We start from the raw sequence: 14,624 nt of genomic DNA, 5'->3' as shown, positions 1-14,624 counted from the left end.
CTGTTTGCCTTTGGTACCAACTGCCTCTCTTCGGATGAACGTGGGCACCATTGAGTAAAGCTTCCTTTCTTTTTAGTTTACATTATGATGCTGCTTTATCCCAAAAGGATACACATGGGACTATGTGAGCATGGATCCTTTCTCTTTCTCCTTCTATGAAGCAAACAAGACAGGTAAAAGGAGACAACTTTCCTTTAACTATTAAGTTCTTGCATTCTTGAGCTCCTGGCTCTGAGCTATAAGTGAGTGTCAGTGACACATGATCTGAAATGGGACAGATTTTAGGGTTCCCCACACCCCCAAAGGGGAGACACAGCAGAAGTGTTAAGAGTAGAGTATGAAGAGGAGTTCAGCACTTCTCTTGTGGACAGTGTCCCGGCCAGGACTGCCAAGGATTCCATCTCCAACCCCACCTGCTTGCTTCCCTCTCCAGGCTGCGACCCCAGCGTGAGTGACAGAGGTAGTGAGAGGGGTTCCGAAGATTAAAGGCCCAAGTCACCGGAGGCTGTGGTCTCGCAAGAATATTTAGACGTTTTCCACTTGGCAGTCATTAATATTTCCCAGCAAAAGATGCACAGAAACCCTGTTCAAAAAGCTTCCCTCTTCAGATCTCCATACCTTAGAAGATAAAGTGAAGGCTAGGGTTTTGTTTTGAAATTAAGTATTCATTGGATTGGGTTAGAGCCATTACTGTTCTTGAGGATAAAACCGAATTTTCCCCTTTGTTTTAAAACAACTACATTCACTTTGCTTAAGAATCCGTTTTTGTCCAGAATCAGTCAGGGTAATGCTCAGTGTGATTTTTCTAATCGAATAGTCCTTACTAAGAATTGGATGCAGAAAGACCCTAAGTATTTATAGGGGGGTGCACGGGCATTTCAACGTCACAAACACCCTGCAGACAGAAGCACCAATGAACTACAGGAGGGATCTGGGAATCGGATCCTGGGCACTGTGATGGCCTCTGGGTGAGCTCTTTGGCTATGTTCATGGATACCTTCTCCAGAACATCACTGAGTTTGTTTCCTAGGCTGTAACATGAGGACCGCATAGTTTCTTCAAGTGCATAAAGATTTAGAGATCAGAGTTAGAACAAGAGTGACACTGAGTAGGAACACAAGAGTGGCAGTGATAATTCATATTTTCACAGAAATACTGAGGACTGGTCACTAAATGGCTTAGAAGCCATTTAGATCTGCTTAGGTTGTTTTTTTTTTTATCCTCTCCCCCTAATCTTTCAGGCACCATTGCTCACATTTCCTTTGAATTTAAATACCTTTTAAAAGCTTTCAAAGCTCTGAAGGTTGATTTCAATGAAACCTGTTTTTATTCTAGGCGTTTTTCCTACTGTCATTCTCAGTAAAACAAAAAAACAGTTACTGTCAAAACAACAAGGGTTTGCTCTCCAGCACAGAATGAAAGCAGATATGTCTGCCTGATTTATTTTGGCATCCGCCTAGCAGTTAAATAGGACACCTTTTAATTTGTCGCTTCTTTAGGATTCATTTACACTGGAAAAGTAAATCACCAGGGCTTGGTTTCAGCTAAACTGAAACTAGTAGGACCAAAAGGTATACTCTTTATCCTTCAGACATATACCCTTTCAAAAGTGCAATTAAAAAAGAAATTATGTATTTAGCCACATACTTAAGATGGTAACATCAAATGGATTTTTATTTTTACGTTAAACCGGAGGAACTTAGAAATCTAATTTATTACCAAAGATCAACTGAAGTTCTGGGAGAGAAAGTCAATACTGTTTGTGCAGAACTATTTAAATGAGTGAATATCCAACTATTCTTTACAATTAAAATCAACTATGTTGAGTAAGGCTCAAAAGTCAAACCTCAACTACCGTTTGCTGGCTGGGGAAGTTACTCAATCTCTTTGTGTCTTTTTAAATCTCTAATTTGGGAAGATACATACCTACACATGTTGTTTAGAAAAGTAACTAAGGCAATGGACAAAAAGCATCTAGTCCTTCCCAGGCACATTATTAGTTGCTCAAAAAGTGTAAGCCACTCGAGATGCCTGGGTGGCTCAGTCGGTTAAGTGGTTGCCTTCGGCTCGGGTCATGATCCCAACATCCTGGGATTGAGTCCCACATCGGGCCCCTTGCTCCGTGGAGAGCCTGCTTCTCCCTCTGCCTCTGCCTGCCTGTACTCTCTCTATCTCTCTGACAAATAAATAAATAAAGTCTTAAAAAAAAAAAAAGTGTAAGCCACTCTTATTCAGAAAAGCTTGTGTAACATTTTGTAGCAATTTGATCCAGGAGTGAGCATTTTCTACTGTATGAAAGTTGCTTCTTCTATTTGCCTCAAATTTATTTTATTGGAATTTTGGCCCATCCCCTCATGTTCTCAGTGTGGCCAAAACTTCTGCTAATGCTATTTATATAATGAGGTCACACTGAGAACATGTGTCTATGCAATCATGAACATAACCATTCCTAGACAGGGGTGTTTTTTTGGCAACTCAGTGATCTAATTGCAATCTGTAATCTGCATAATTATTGGAAAGGCAAACTAATTTAGTTATAAAATTAAATAAAAATCTCACACATACTCGCGTAAATATACATATATACACATATACACATTTACCCTTTGTTCTTCAATACACATAAGTCAAGGTGCAGGTTCAAACTATTTTTTGGGGGGGTCTTATGTTGTCTCTCTCTCTCTCTCTTTTTTTTTTTTGATGTGGAGTATGTGAGGGAATATGAAAGAAGATATAGGCTTCCTTCTTTGGGTCCCTTAAAGCAGACGACCTTGCATTGAATGAAGGCACACTCTTTGAGGGTGAAGATTAACCTTGTTGTTCAAACCAACAGTTTAGCAGGTGTTTTTTAGAGGAAGACACAACTCACAGATCTAGTCCTGGGGTCTTTCCCAATTTTGGAAGACTGGTGCTACCTGGAAGTCCAAACAACACAACTGTACAGGGTGTGACTTTCTGACCACATTCTCCTCATTCTTCACTGTAATCCTTCTCCAAGCATACCAAGTGTCTGAAGTCAATGGAAGATGAGCTGATCTAACTACCCCATGAAGCTTTCTCTTTCTGGCCCAGTTCCAGGAAGACTGAGGTCTTTGCCCGGTCAGATGGAAGCTTACAGAGAAGCAATCTCATCTTCCAATCCTCTGCCAAAGTAACCAGTGGAAACTCGTGGAATAAAACCAGGCTAAGCTGTTGTTCTCAAACATGTTTATTTGTTAACAGTTATACATGGTGTGTTACAGAAATTAATGGAAAATTTCTAAAAATTTCACTGTTGTTGAATGTATTGTACATAAAGTTAAAAATAATGTGTCCATATATGTTAACAAACTGTCATCTGAGGTAAAGTTAAAGTAGGTCTAGAAATGTACTGCAAACAGTCATTTTCTCTTTCTCATCTTTATTAAAAAAATATGTGTCAGAACGCAGAAATTGAAATGAACCAAACCCACAGAGTAAACATTTTTTTTTTTTTTAAAAGAAGGTGCCCGGTACATGATGGGATCTCAGCAGACACTGGGATGAGTACAGATCATAAAGGAAGTCTGTGGTACGGGGAGATCAGAGAGCTATGGGTCATGGGGACAGAATGACAGGTGGCGTTTCCCTGGTTTCAAAATTTAAAGTGACAAATTTAGTGCTAGTGAAGGATGAGGAATTAACAGTTGCACACACAGATTTTTCTATCGATCTAACCGGAACTGGGCAGACTCCCCATGGCCTTTTGGTACTGGCTCCTCGGCTCTTACTTGGGAATTCCACTGTACTCTTGGGATAGGATACGGTGATTCTGAGCTCACCCAACAGCGCTCCTGAAAACTCAGAATTCTGCCAACGATCACAAGGATGGCAGTTACAAAATCTCGAGTTCATTTCCCTCACTTTCATGCATCACACGGGCATCTTGGTTAAGTCCAGAGTCAGTTTACACGTCCAGTCGCATTCAATGGATGATGACAAGTCCACTGGGCTGTCAGTTTCTGCTGGGCGATTACCTCCAGATGGTGGACCCGAAACAGCAACACCAGTCAGCGTTCACTCGGAACATGTTACGAGCCACCCGAAGAATCGGTATAATGGTGTGATGCTGCACGACAAACTCCAGACAGCCACCGTGAGCGAGAAGATATAGCACCACTTGGTCAGAATCAGAACCACAGACAGCAGAGCAGCGGAAGCCATTTCCTTCAGGGGAACAGCCTATCCTACCCAATCCCCAGCAAACAGAATCGAACCAGTTTCAGGACGACTCTCATGGTCATCACACTTCTCCCATTGTCCCTTCCTGTGAAAGGATGACTTAATTATAAAATGGATGCACATTCCTGGAGAAATCACATGGACCAACAGGTGACAGTTACAGTGGGGGATAAATGGCCCTTCTCACTTTTCTGGTTCCTCGGACCTTCCACGTTAAGATGACATTGACATAGATTCTTAAGGACATTTGGTCAGTTGAACTAACTGGAAAAAAAAAATATCATGTTCCAGTGACCTGACGGTGTACAACTGGGGCCTCGAGCAGTAATGATTACCTTGATTTTGATTTTCTCTTTGTCAACAAGTATACCTTCTTTCCAATCACTTTACTTTCTATTGGTAGGAAGAGCCACAGTATACAGGCCTATTTAAGTCAATCAGATCAGTGTCAAAAGAATGCTACTTTCCCAATTTGAAAACCAAGTAATAACAGGTAACCTCAAATCCAGTTAGTCAGACGGTCCTCTAACGCTTTCTCCTTAGTGTTAAACCACTAAATTCGACATACTGGAACTGCATAGGAACATCAGGAAAACACACGTGACCTGTAGAACAATTCTCTGTAGGGCAAAAATATATAGATTCTTTATGAAAATTATGTGCTAAACATACAAACTGAACACTGCACTTTTTGTCTCAGAAGTGTAAAAAAAAGGAAGCTTAAACTCTTCTGTTCCACATACAAACAGTCCAGCGATCTCTATGGGGGGGTGGGGTGGATGGGAGTGAAGATGTGGGAGGGAGTTTCAGAATCTGAAGGCCAGGCCTTCAGAATGTGAACGTTTTCTTGTTTTCCGCCAATGGCGGGTACTCCCGTGGAAAGGCTGGAGTCGACGGTGGGGTCACGTGCTCCCTTCCTGTTCACTAGCTGCTGATCGGCCACATGCTCTGCCAGCTGTCCCTGAACTCCAGCTTCCTCCCATATGCTCCACAACAACATCTGGAGAGGGAGCCCCATCCATCAAGTTTGTCACGTCCTGCACTCAATCTGCTACCTTCTCTACAGTGTAATGGCATTATTAAAAAGCATTTTCATTAACATTTATATTTACAAAAAAAAAAAAAAACTGGCAATTTTTTTTTCATTAGAACTCCTTAAAGCCATTTCCCTTAAATATTTAAAGAGTTTAATGGTAAGGTTTTTTTTTTCTTTCTTTCAAGTTATAAAATAAAAATCCCATTTGAATTTTCTGATGTACAAAAAGAGATAGAGATGAACCATTGTGATCCCGGAATCAGTTTGTTATTCTGAATATTCATGTCACCATCGTTCCACTAGAAGGTCGGTTTTAAGATCCAAAACCACATTACCAGGATTGTACCAGAATTATTTGGCAAATGACTTTTCTTTGAAAATGGCACGTGAAGAAGACACTTGTCTGCATAGCATCACAGCAGCAAGATATCGGAAAAATAAAAAATATCATTTTATGGTACTTAGAGTTTGAGCTTCTGAGAAAATCAGATGCATTTTCCATCCTTCTCATCAATGGGATCCAATGTCCTTTCCTACTCACAGAATGAAGGTTCCAGCCGAAAGCTGTCTCTCTTCGCCAGGATGCAGAATCGCTAAAGGGTTGTTTTGGCAACATTCTTGATCATAAATAACCACTTATTTGTCTGGTGATTTTCAAGTAAATTCATTTCATATGAGGCTTTTCTTTTCCAGTTAGATTTCCTCACCATAACTAAAAAAAGTCAAAAGCAATACAAAAATTTTTACACCCATTAATTTTCAAACATGACAAAGGAGAGGGGGAAAGATGGCAGACCAGGCCCTGTGGAGTGATGAAAAGACATCGTCATATGTCGACAGGCATATGGATGAGGAGACTGTAGTCATGGAGGACCTCTTGCTTTTGTCTCAAAGAAGTCAGTGCCAACCCTGCTGTCACTCTCTGAGGCCTGTCACTCCACACTTGATGTCTTTACAGCGGTCAACAGGTCAAGAAATAAAAAGAGAATTATGATTTCGCGTACTGGGTCATCTTAAACCCACACTAAAAGAGCTCAGAATATTTGTCAGCTAAGCGTGATTTGCTTGATTTGCGATTGAATGTTGGGTATAATTTTTTTATACTTTTCTGATTTTTTTTTTTTTGTGCTGCCATAGTTATCTGCCATTGGTTGCCAAAAACTCTTAGTTCCCTCTTCCAAATGAGTCCCGTTGGGCAATCATGAATTTCGTTGTGAGATGAGGTGAGGTGGAAGAATACAAGAGAGCCTGTCGCGATGCTGATGTCCATGCCAGCCTTGAAGCACCGGCCGTGAGCTCACCTCGATGCTACTTCTTAGGTCTGTTGATCTGCGCATAGAGAGGCTCCAGCTCCTGGGGACAGAGGGACAAAGTGAGACCCACTCTTTTCCAGATAGGATTTTCTGAGACAGTGAGGGAAGGAGGGTTTGGGATAAGAACAGAAAGATGACAGTTTATGATGGATGACCTTAGTTAATTTTCGGATTATTTGATCATGATGCATGTCGTTCTGGCAACTTGTTTTAATCATCAAGAATAACTACTCACCCAGTTTGGCTTTGGTTTTCAAACTGAGACTGGTTTGCCAGTGAGGGGAAAAAAAGCATGGTATACCCGAAGGAACTGGGCAAGCAGTGTGGGCGGGATACTTGGCCTTTCTAGGCCTCAGTTTTCCCAACCATTAAATGGGAAAATATTGTTCTTCCTATGGGGTTCTTGGGAGAATTAGAGATAATGCATGTAAAGCATCTAGCACAGTGCTTGGTGGTAAGAGGTCTTCAGAAAATGGTAACAATCATCCTGAGTCAAGTGCACATTTCTCCAACATAGCTTTATGAATGTCTACTTGAAACCGCAGAAATTCTATTTCAAACGGCTCTTTGGTTTCCACAAGCAGTGAGGACGGGGCACACTCTGGAGTGAGAGAAACAGCAATTAGGATGTTAGCTCTTAGTTAAGAGCTTCCGGGACTGGTTTCCAACCAATCTCCCACTTCAGGGTTGGCCCATCATTTGCTTGTACCTGTGGAACTGGTTGTCCTGAGACAGATACCAGGATTTTCATCAGTACAGAATAAGGCAAATCCTCAGTCCAAAGGGAGATGGGAAATGGTATTCAGCCCTGCTAGAACTACTTCAGACTTCTTCATGTTGAAATGGTCCAAGATGTGATGTCCAAGCAGATCAGATCAGGGCTCTGGTCTTAAGCATACATAGGCCCTTCTTTCAAACCGACCTGTTGCTGTCACTCTTGGATATTTGTGCCAGAATTAAATGGACACGGTAACATCTTCATTCTGTCATGCTTCTCTATTGGCCTGCGTCTTGCCATGTGGGTATAGATCCTTTCTATTTGCTTATTTTCTTGAACCATCAGATTGAACTGAGATTCTGGGAGCCCTGACCATGTATCTGGCACCATGCTAGCTATCTTCAAGTACATTATCTTTTTAACTCCTCACAGCAGTTATAGCAAACAGATGCTTTATCTCCTTTGCAAATGGGAAATCACATAGAGAGAAGTTAAGTAATTTTTTCATGGTCCTATGGCTCGTGAGTTTGGGACATGAGATCCGAAAGTGGGGCCCAGTGCTTTTTCCAGTCTATTATAACAACTGTCACATAAAAGGAAAGACCGATCATTCAGACTGTAGTGTTGCAGAGTGCTTCGGAGTTCACAAAGCACCCTCGTGTCTTATTTCATCTGCCTAATGGTGCTGGGAGTGGCTTTCATTCTATCCGTCTCATTTTGCAGATAACAATTGAAGGTCAGAGAAGGGGTGTGATCGCAAGGTCATCTGCTGCACTTCATGCATTTAATAGATCATACTGCTTGCTTTTACCCTAAAGTAGGAACGGACTAGGAGAGAATTTTGTCCAGATCCATCCTTTTACAGATGAAGAATCTGAAGCCTAGAGAAAGGAGTTTCTGTTTCTCTAGAGCCACTGGATTCAGTGGCTGGGGCGCTCGACCCTGCGCAGGAAACATCCCAGTTATCTGGACTCCCTGAGTGTGTTAAAATAGTGGAAGTTGGACCTAGGGATGGACTGCAGTATGAAAAGGTTATAGTTCCTACAGATATAAAAATTGAATTTATCAACCAACTTTCCCAAACTGGCTTGTCTGTAATAGAAGTGACCAGCTTTGTGTCCTCCAGATGGGTATCACAGGTTTAAGGTTCTACTTTGTAATAAAATTGGAAAAGACAGGAGTTACTAACATTATACATATTACTCAGCATTCAATATCAACTTGCACTGTAGCTAGCATGAGTTTCACTACTGTATCCAAAGCAAAACTTATATTTAAGAGCAATGATGTCAACAACTCTACTGGTTATACTTTCCTTTTTTTTTTTTTTTTCATGCTAAAGGTGTAATTCAATATTTTGGGATTTTTTTTTCCCCCAAATCCTGTGGTTACTTAGAAACCATGTCATGGATAGAATCCAAGACTCCTGCCATCCAATCCAAGATGACCTCTCCTGGACCACATCATGACGATTCTTCCAGGGAAAAGCATCTTCCTACCCTTTGAGGCCCCCTATTCTGTAACAGAACAGACTACCCAGAACACTGGTCTGTTCCTCCAAGTTTTCCACCCGTGACACTTCATACTACTCTTGGGAATGTAAAAAGTATGTCTAATCCTTTGCCCAAATGCCTGATCACAGAAAATATGGAAGCCCATTATTCCATATCCCACCTCTGCCTTACTGCTTGGCAGGCCCTTCTGCTTGTCCACGTATGTTGCCCTAGCATAGCAGGTGCTCAATGAAGGTTGGTTGGATTCACAAATGACTATGATAGTTTCTACTTTCTTCACTGTTCTGATCACTTTGTCCTAAATACACTGCAGTTTGCCTTTTTTCTCTCAAAATCTAATCTAGCAAAATCTATAGCAAGTTATTATACACTTGACCCTGCCAATGCCTTGAAATGTTTCAAACCCCTGTTTCAAGGCCAATGCCCACCGTGATACTGGGTGTTTGTGTTCTGCAGGTGGGGCTGGGTGGAGCCAAGGTAGAGTAGTGATGTCAAGGACAAGTTCAAGGGAACAGAAATGTGGTCTGCCTGCGCCAGGCTAGAGGATGTATCTTTATCTTCCTTGGGTAGAACTGCTCAGCCCACTCTTCTTTTTGGATACCCTAAGAAGTCAGGCTGCCTTGATCTCACCCTACAGTTTGCTCTCTTCTAATTCTGGAAACTAATTTATTCAACTGAGAATGACACCTAAAAACAGAAGAAGACAGCAGGCTCAGACAGGGTAATTAATGCCACACTGCATTAACTTTCTGCAGCTGAGATAAATATTCACACATCTCCTGCTTGCCGGAATTCAGCTTCAAATACCCATCACAACAGCAGTAAGGACTGTAGTCAACTCTCAATTATCCCCACTAATGAAGGGGAGCAGTGGTGTGGAAAACCCCAAGCAGCAGATAATCCCAAAGTCTGACACCGTGATGCATTATACGTTTTGGCAATAGCTTTACCTTTCCTGTTACAGAATCTTAGACTGTCAGAGCTGGAGGGGAGTAAGAAATCATTGGATCCAGAAGTTTCCGACCTGGCTTCTGGCAAGGTCGTGATGGGTTCTTCAGGCTATTTTCAATATTCCAAAAGCCTAAATGGAATCATACATTAACACAGCACCCTGTTGATATTTTTTGTTTTCTTCTGGCAGCTTTGACCACATCTCTGGACTCCTTCAAATCCTTCAGAGGCTCACCATCACCCACAGGGTAAAGTCAAATCTCCTTAGCTGGGCACATTCATCTCATCGTCCATTAGAGCTAATAAATGTCCCTTCTAGAGCGTGAATCAAAGCTCAACCTTCAGTCACCTAAATCATGGTTTTTTTTTTTTTTCTTCTTTTTCTCTTCAATGTCTTTATGCCTCTGGCAGAATGATCTTTTTGAAATGGATTTGGTCATGCCATTCTCCTTCTCAAAAAAAACCATCCTGACTTCTTATTACCCCATGGAAAATGCAACCCCCTTGGGATGGTACACAGCAGGTGTACTTTCCAACATGGCCAGCATCATCCACTTCCTTTCTCTCTCCTATGCCCCACCTTCCGGTCACCTCACATGACAGGAATTTCCTGGCTCTGAGACTCTGTTCAGGCAGTTCCTTGTGCCTTAGGGGACTCCCTTTGTACTGCAACAGGAGTTCAACTTTCAGACCCAGCTCCTATATAAAGGCTTCCTGGACTCTGCAGGTGATGTGGGCCACTCTGTTCTCACTCAGAACTGGGGCATGGGGGAGCTCACTGTGTGGAACGTACTAGAAGATCAGATGATGCAGTGCAGACAGAGGTCTATACAGGGCACTGAAGGAGTCTAGGACGGAGGGACTCTGTTACTTAACTCCTCTACGTTCCAGATTCTTCCCTAGTAAAATCAGGCTATCCTCTCTTTCAGAGCTGTGGTAAGGATTGAAGAAGAAAAAATATATCTATTATCAAGCCCAGAGCCTGCTACAGAAAGGTGAGTTCCTTTTCGCCTGGGTATATGTTTTTCTTGTTTGTTTAAATTTTAATAGTTTTTTTAAAAATTATTTTTATTAACATATAATGTATTATGAACCCCAGGGGTACAGGTCTGTGAACCATCAGGCTTACACACTTCACAGCACTCGCCATAGCACATACCCTCCCCAGTGTCCATAATGGGTATGTGGTTTTATCCTTCCTTTGCAGAAGATGGTTTCAGGCCTGATGATCCCCTAAAGGGGGCTTCTCCTTCACAGCACCTAAGAGCTCCTGCCCCTGGGCTCTGTTAGGAAGTGTACTAATGGCTCTGGGGTACCCAGGGACATGGTGCAGAAAGAATGTGGAGCTAATCTAGAGAAACTTACCACACCGCTCTGTGGATAAGAGACTTCCACATGTTTGCAGGGTATTTCCAGTATGAATTATGGTCGCACGTACAGGAGCCGCGTAGAATCACAGAATTAGGGTCATAAAAGCTTCTATTTACAGAAGAACTGGCAGTCTGTCAGGTCATTCTTTTCTCACATGCACGCTCTCACGTGGGTGTCACACAGAAACTGTACACTGGATATTCCTATCTCTCCTTAGAGCAAAGAAGCAGGCCTCTTCCAAGCTTGGTGACTTGCTCAAGATCACTCAGCCTGCACAGTGCAGAGCTGGATGTAACCAGGTTTGTTTTTTTTTTTTAGCTTTCTTTTTTATTGCAGTATAATATAAACGGCATAGCATTTGCCATTTTAATCATTTTAAGTGTCCAATCCAGTGCCGTTAATTATGTTTGCAATGTTGGACAACACTTTCATCACCCAGACTGTACTCATTAAGCAGTATCTCCCCATTCCCCCACAGCCCCAACCCCCGGGGAAACTCTGACTTCTATTTCTTCCATTTCTATGACTTCTCCTATTCTCATTTTAAAATCAGTTTCATTGAGGTATGATTTGCATACAACACAACGTTCTCATTTTAAGTGTACAGTTTGATGAGTTTTGACAAGCATATACACTGTGTGGTCCTCCTCACCACACTCAAGCTATAGAACTTCCAGAACCTTCCCTGTGTCCTTCTTAGACAATATCTCCCTCTGGCACCAGCAACTGCTGATCTGCTTTTGACCACTACAGATTAGATTTGTCCTTGCCTAGAGTTTCAGGGAAATGTATCCAGTGTCCTTAAGCCCACTGTCCTCTCCACTACCACGTGCTCCCTCTTGTAGAACATCAGAGCGAGAAGGGCCCTCAGCCTGACCCTTCTTCCCTGCAGGAAGAAAGTGAGGCCCCAGACTTGAGAGCTGTTTTTCTTAAAGTTGCATCAGAAACGGGGTGGTGGGGAGGCAGCAGCCCAGGGTAGGGTCTCCTACTTCTGTGCTTCCTCACCTCCCCGATCCAGGTGGCCCCACCTTTTTGGGTTGATGGGCGGAAGCAAATAATTTCCTATCCTGTCTTATAATGAGCCCCCCCTTTAAAGGCACCTAAATTAAGCTTAGTCCTCTGCACCCCTTTCAATTTTATTATGTGTGTTTTGGGAAACCTGGGCCACAGCTATCAAAGATACGTCCCGTGAAAAAATGTTCAGCGGAGAGAAGCCGTGGCATGCTGAGAAAGGTGGTCTCCGATGTGAGAGCAAAAGGCGCCATGCAACCTGCTTGCCGAGCGAGCCCGTCTAAGCTTGGGGGGCAGAGCAACATCTAGCCAAGCCAGGGTTCCAACTGGAGCCACACGGGAGCCAAAGCTCGAGTCCCTCAGCAACACCCTGCCCAGGCAATCACGAGCCCCAACACCGGGGCCCGGTTCCGTGGGCTTTTACATGTCCTGTCCTCACAAACATAAAAGCCAGTGGTACAGCCAGAGAGCGGACATGAGGCTGAAATAAAGAACTTAAAAGTTTTACCTGAAGACATGAAGACAGTCATCAAAAAACACTGCGGTCTCAGAGGCGGGAAGAGCCCAGCAATCCTAACTTCTAACTGCATGAACTTAGGCAAAAATTTTATCTGGGCCTCAGTTTCTTAATCTGTAAAATGGGGCTTGTAATATCTACCTTGAGGGATTGTGACAAGTAATAAATGAGCTCAAATGACATAAAAGATTTTAACAAGTGCTGGGAGTCTTTGGATAAAAAGGAAAAGCAAAAACCCACAACACTCTCTGATCACTTTCGGCCTAAAGGTCGGCCTTTCAGGATAGGAAAGTCTTTCAAACACAGGATGAATTTAAAGGCAGTGCTGACACTGTTGCCAAGTGCACCTGCTTCCTGAGGTCTCGGGGCGCTGAAACCCACTTGGTGAAACCAGAGAAGCAGAATCTGAGTCTCAGAGCGGGAGGGGGTGTGTCCTGCATATGTTCTGATCAATTCTGCATTTCTCCAACAATGACGGACACTGATTACCTGTTTTGAACACACGCATCATCTTTCTTGACCCTGTCCCACAGCAGATGAGACACTGAGTTTGCCGACGCCAGTTCTCTGCTATAAGCAAGGGTATTGTCTAAACTAAACTCCTGGTCGTCAGGAGTGGGCCCTCGGTCTCAGGCCAATAATGCCTAGGAACCCAAATCAAGTCAGCATATTGAACGGTCCTCTGTCCTGTCCTTTGTTGGAATAAGAAAAGCTGGGAGGAGGGGTGCTGCAGAAGGTCTTGTTTGTGGATTGGGTCTTTCATGCTCTGAGCCGGTGACCCAGGCAGGTTAGGAGGCCGGAGAATGTCAGCCGGGAGGGCATATGGGAATTGCTTTACAGAAGAGAAGACCAAAGGTTGGAAATGAAGCCATCTGCCTCAAGTCACAGAGCTGTTAGGTCGAAGCGAAGCTGCTAAAACCCCCGTATTCTGGTCTGGATGAGAGCTCTTGAGTTATTTAATCCGGGCGCAGATTCAAATCCTAGCCCCATTATGAGTGAATCTTAGGATTTCAGCAAGCCCTTGACCTCTCCACCCCACCTGTCCTATCTGTGAAATGGGAATGATAAAAATACTTAAGTGGGTTCCCTGGAGGATTCAATTAGGTGATGTTTATCAAAAGTGTTATAAACACGCTAGGAATTTTAAGATCTACTTTGTTAGTGGTAGTAAATGAAGGGCATGGTGATTGCCTTCTGCAGAGTGATTCTAGAAACAGCGAGTGGGATCTGAATCAGAGGTCAGCTAATTTTGGTGGCTTTCTGTTTTTAATAATTCATTTAATAAAGTATTTTAAGTATTACTGGAACTGAGCCACATCCATTCCTTCATGCACTATCTTTTCCTGCTTTCTTTCTCTCGTGGTGGAGTAGATTCATTGCAACGGAGACCTGGCCCACAAGGCATTGATAGTTATAAAGAGTCTGCTGATCTCTGGGTGAAATGATCAGCATATCCTGCTTGTGCCCACTCCACTAGTGGCTTAAAACCGTATTGAAAGCTTGCTGTGCCCAGTCTGGTTTTCTCCTTTGACCTCCAGATAAAATCCAACAATCCTCTGCATTGCTACTTGGGTGTCTCATGGGCATCTCAAGTGCAGCTGGAGGTCGGAAGTAAACTGCTCTCTCTCTGGTCAAGCATGCCGTCCTGTGCTGTTTAGCACAGTGACTCGGCACCCCCTAGATTCCCAGATCAGGAATGTGGGATTCATCCTAGGTTATGTCCTCATCCTCACTTCCCATTTCCCTTCAGACTGAACCTTCTCTTGATTTCATCTTTTAAATATTTCTGGGCACCAAGCCCCCATCTCTCCGTCCTGGCTAACCAGGCCCTCAGCTGGGCCCTTCCTATCCCCTGACTGCATGAATCCCAACACTTTGGTTTGGACTTGGCTCTGAGCACTATGTCCAAGAGACGGACAGATTATTTTTTTTCTTTCTTTCTTTTTTTTTTTTTTTTGGTTTGTTTGTGTGTTGTATTTGTGGTTCTCTGATT

General features: G+C 43.0%; 1 protein-coding gene across 7 annotated transcripts in view; it reads right to left on the bottom strand.

The window, feature by feature from the left end:
- Positions 1-6,348: 6,348 nt before the first annotated feature.
- Positions 6,349-14,624, bottom strand: part of DAB1 (DAB adaptor protein 1) — a 1,141,681-nt gene continuing 1,133,405 nt past the window's right edge. For all 7 annotated transcript variants that reach the window (XM_032302343.1, XM_032302347.1, XM_032302348.1 and 4 more), the window contains one exon: positions 6,349-6,589. Coding sequence is in view for 1 of the 7 variants with exons in the window: in XM_032302347.1 (XP_032158238.1) it covers positions 6,545-6,589 (45 nt within the window). In the remaining 6 variants the exon portion in view is untranslated. The remainder of the gene's footprint in view (positions 6,590-14,624) is intronic.

The sequence above is a fragment of the Mustela erminea genome, chromosome 10, assembly GCF_009829155.1.
Source record: "Mustela erminea isolate mMusErm1 chromosome 10, mMusErm1.Pri, whole genome shotgun sequence".
NCBI lineage: Eukaryota > Metazoa > Chordata > Mammalia > Carnivora > Mustelidae > Mustela > Mustela erminea.
The sequence above is the reverse complement of the archived record's forward strand: the minus strand, read 5'-3'. Positions and strand labels throughout refer to the sequence as shown.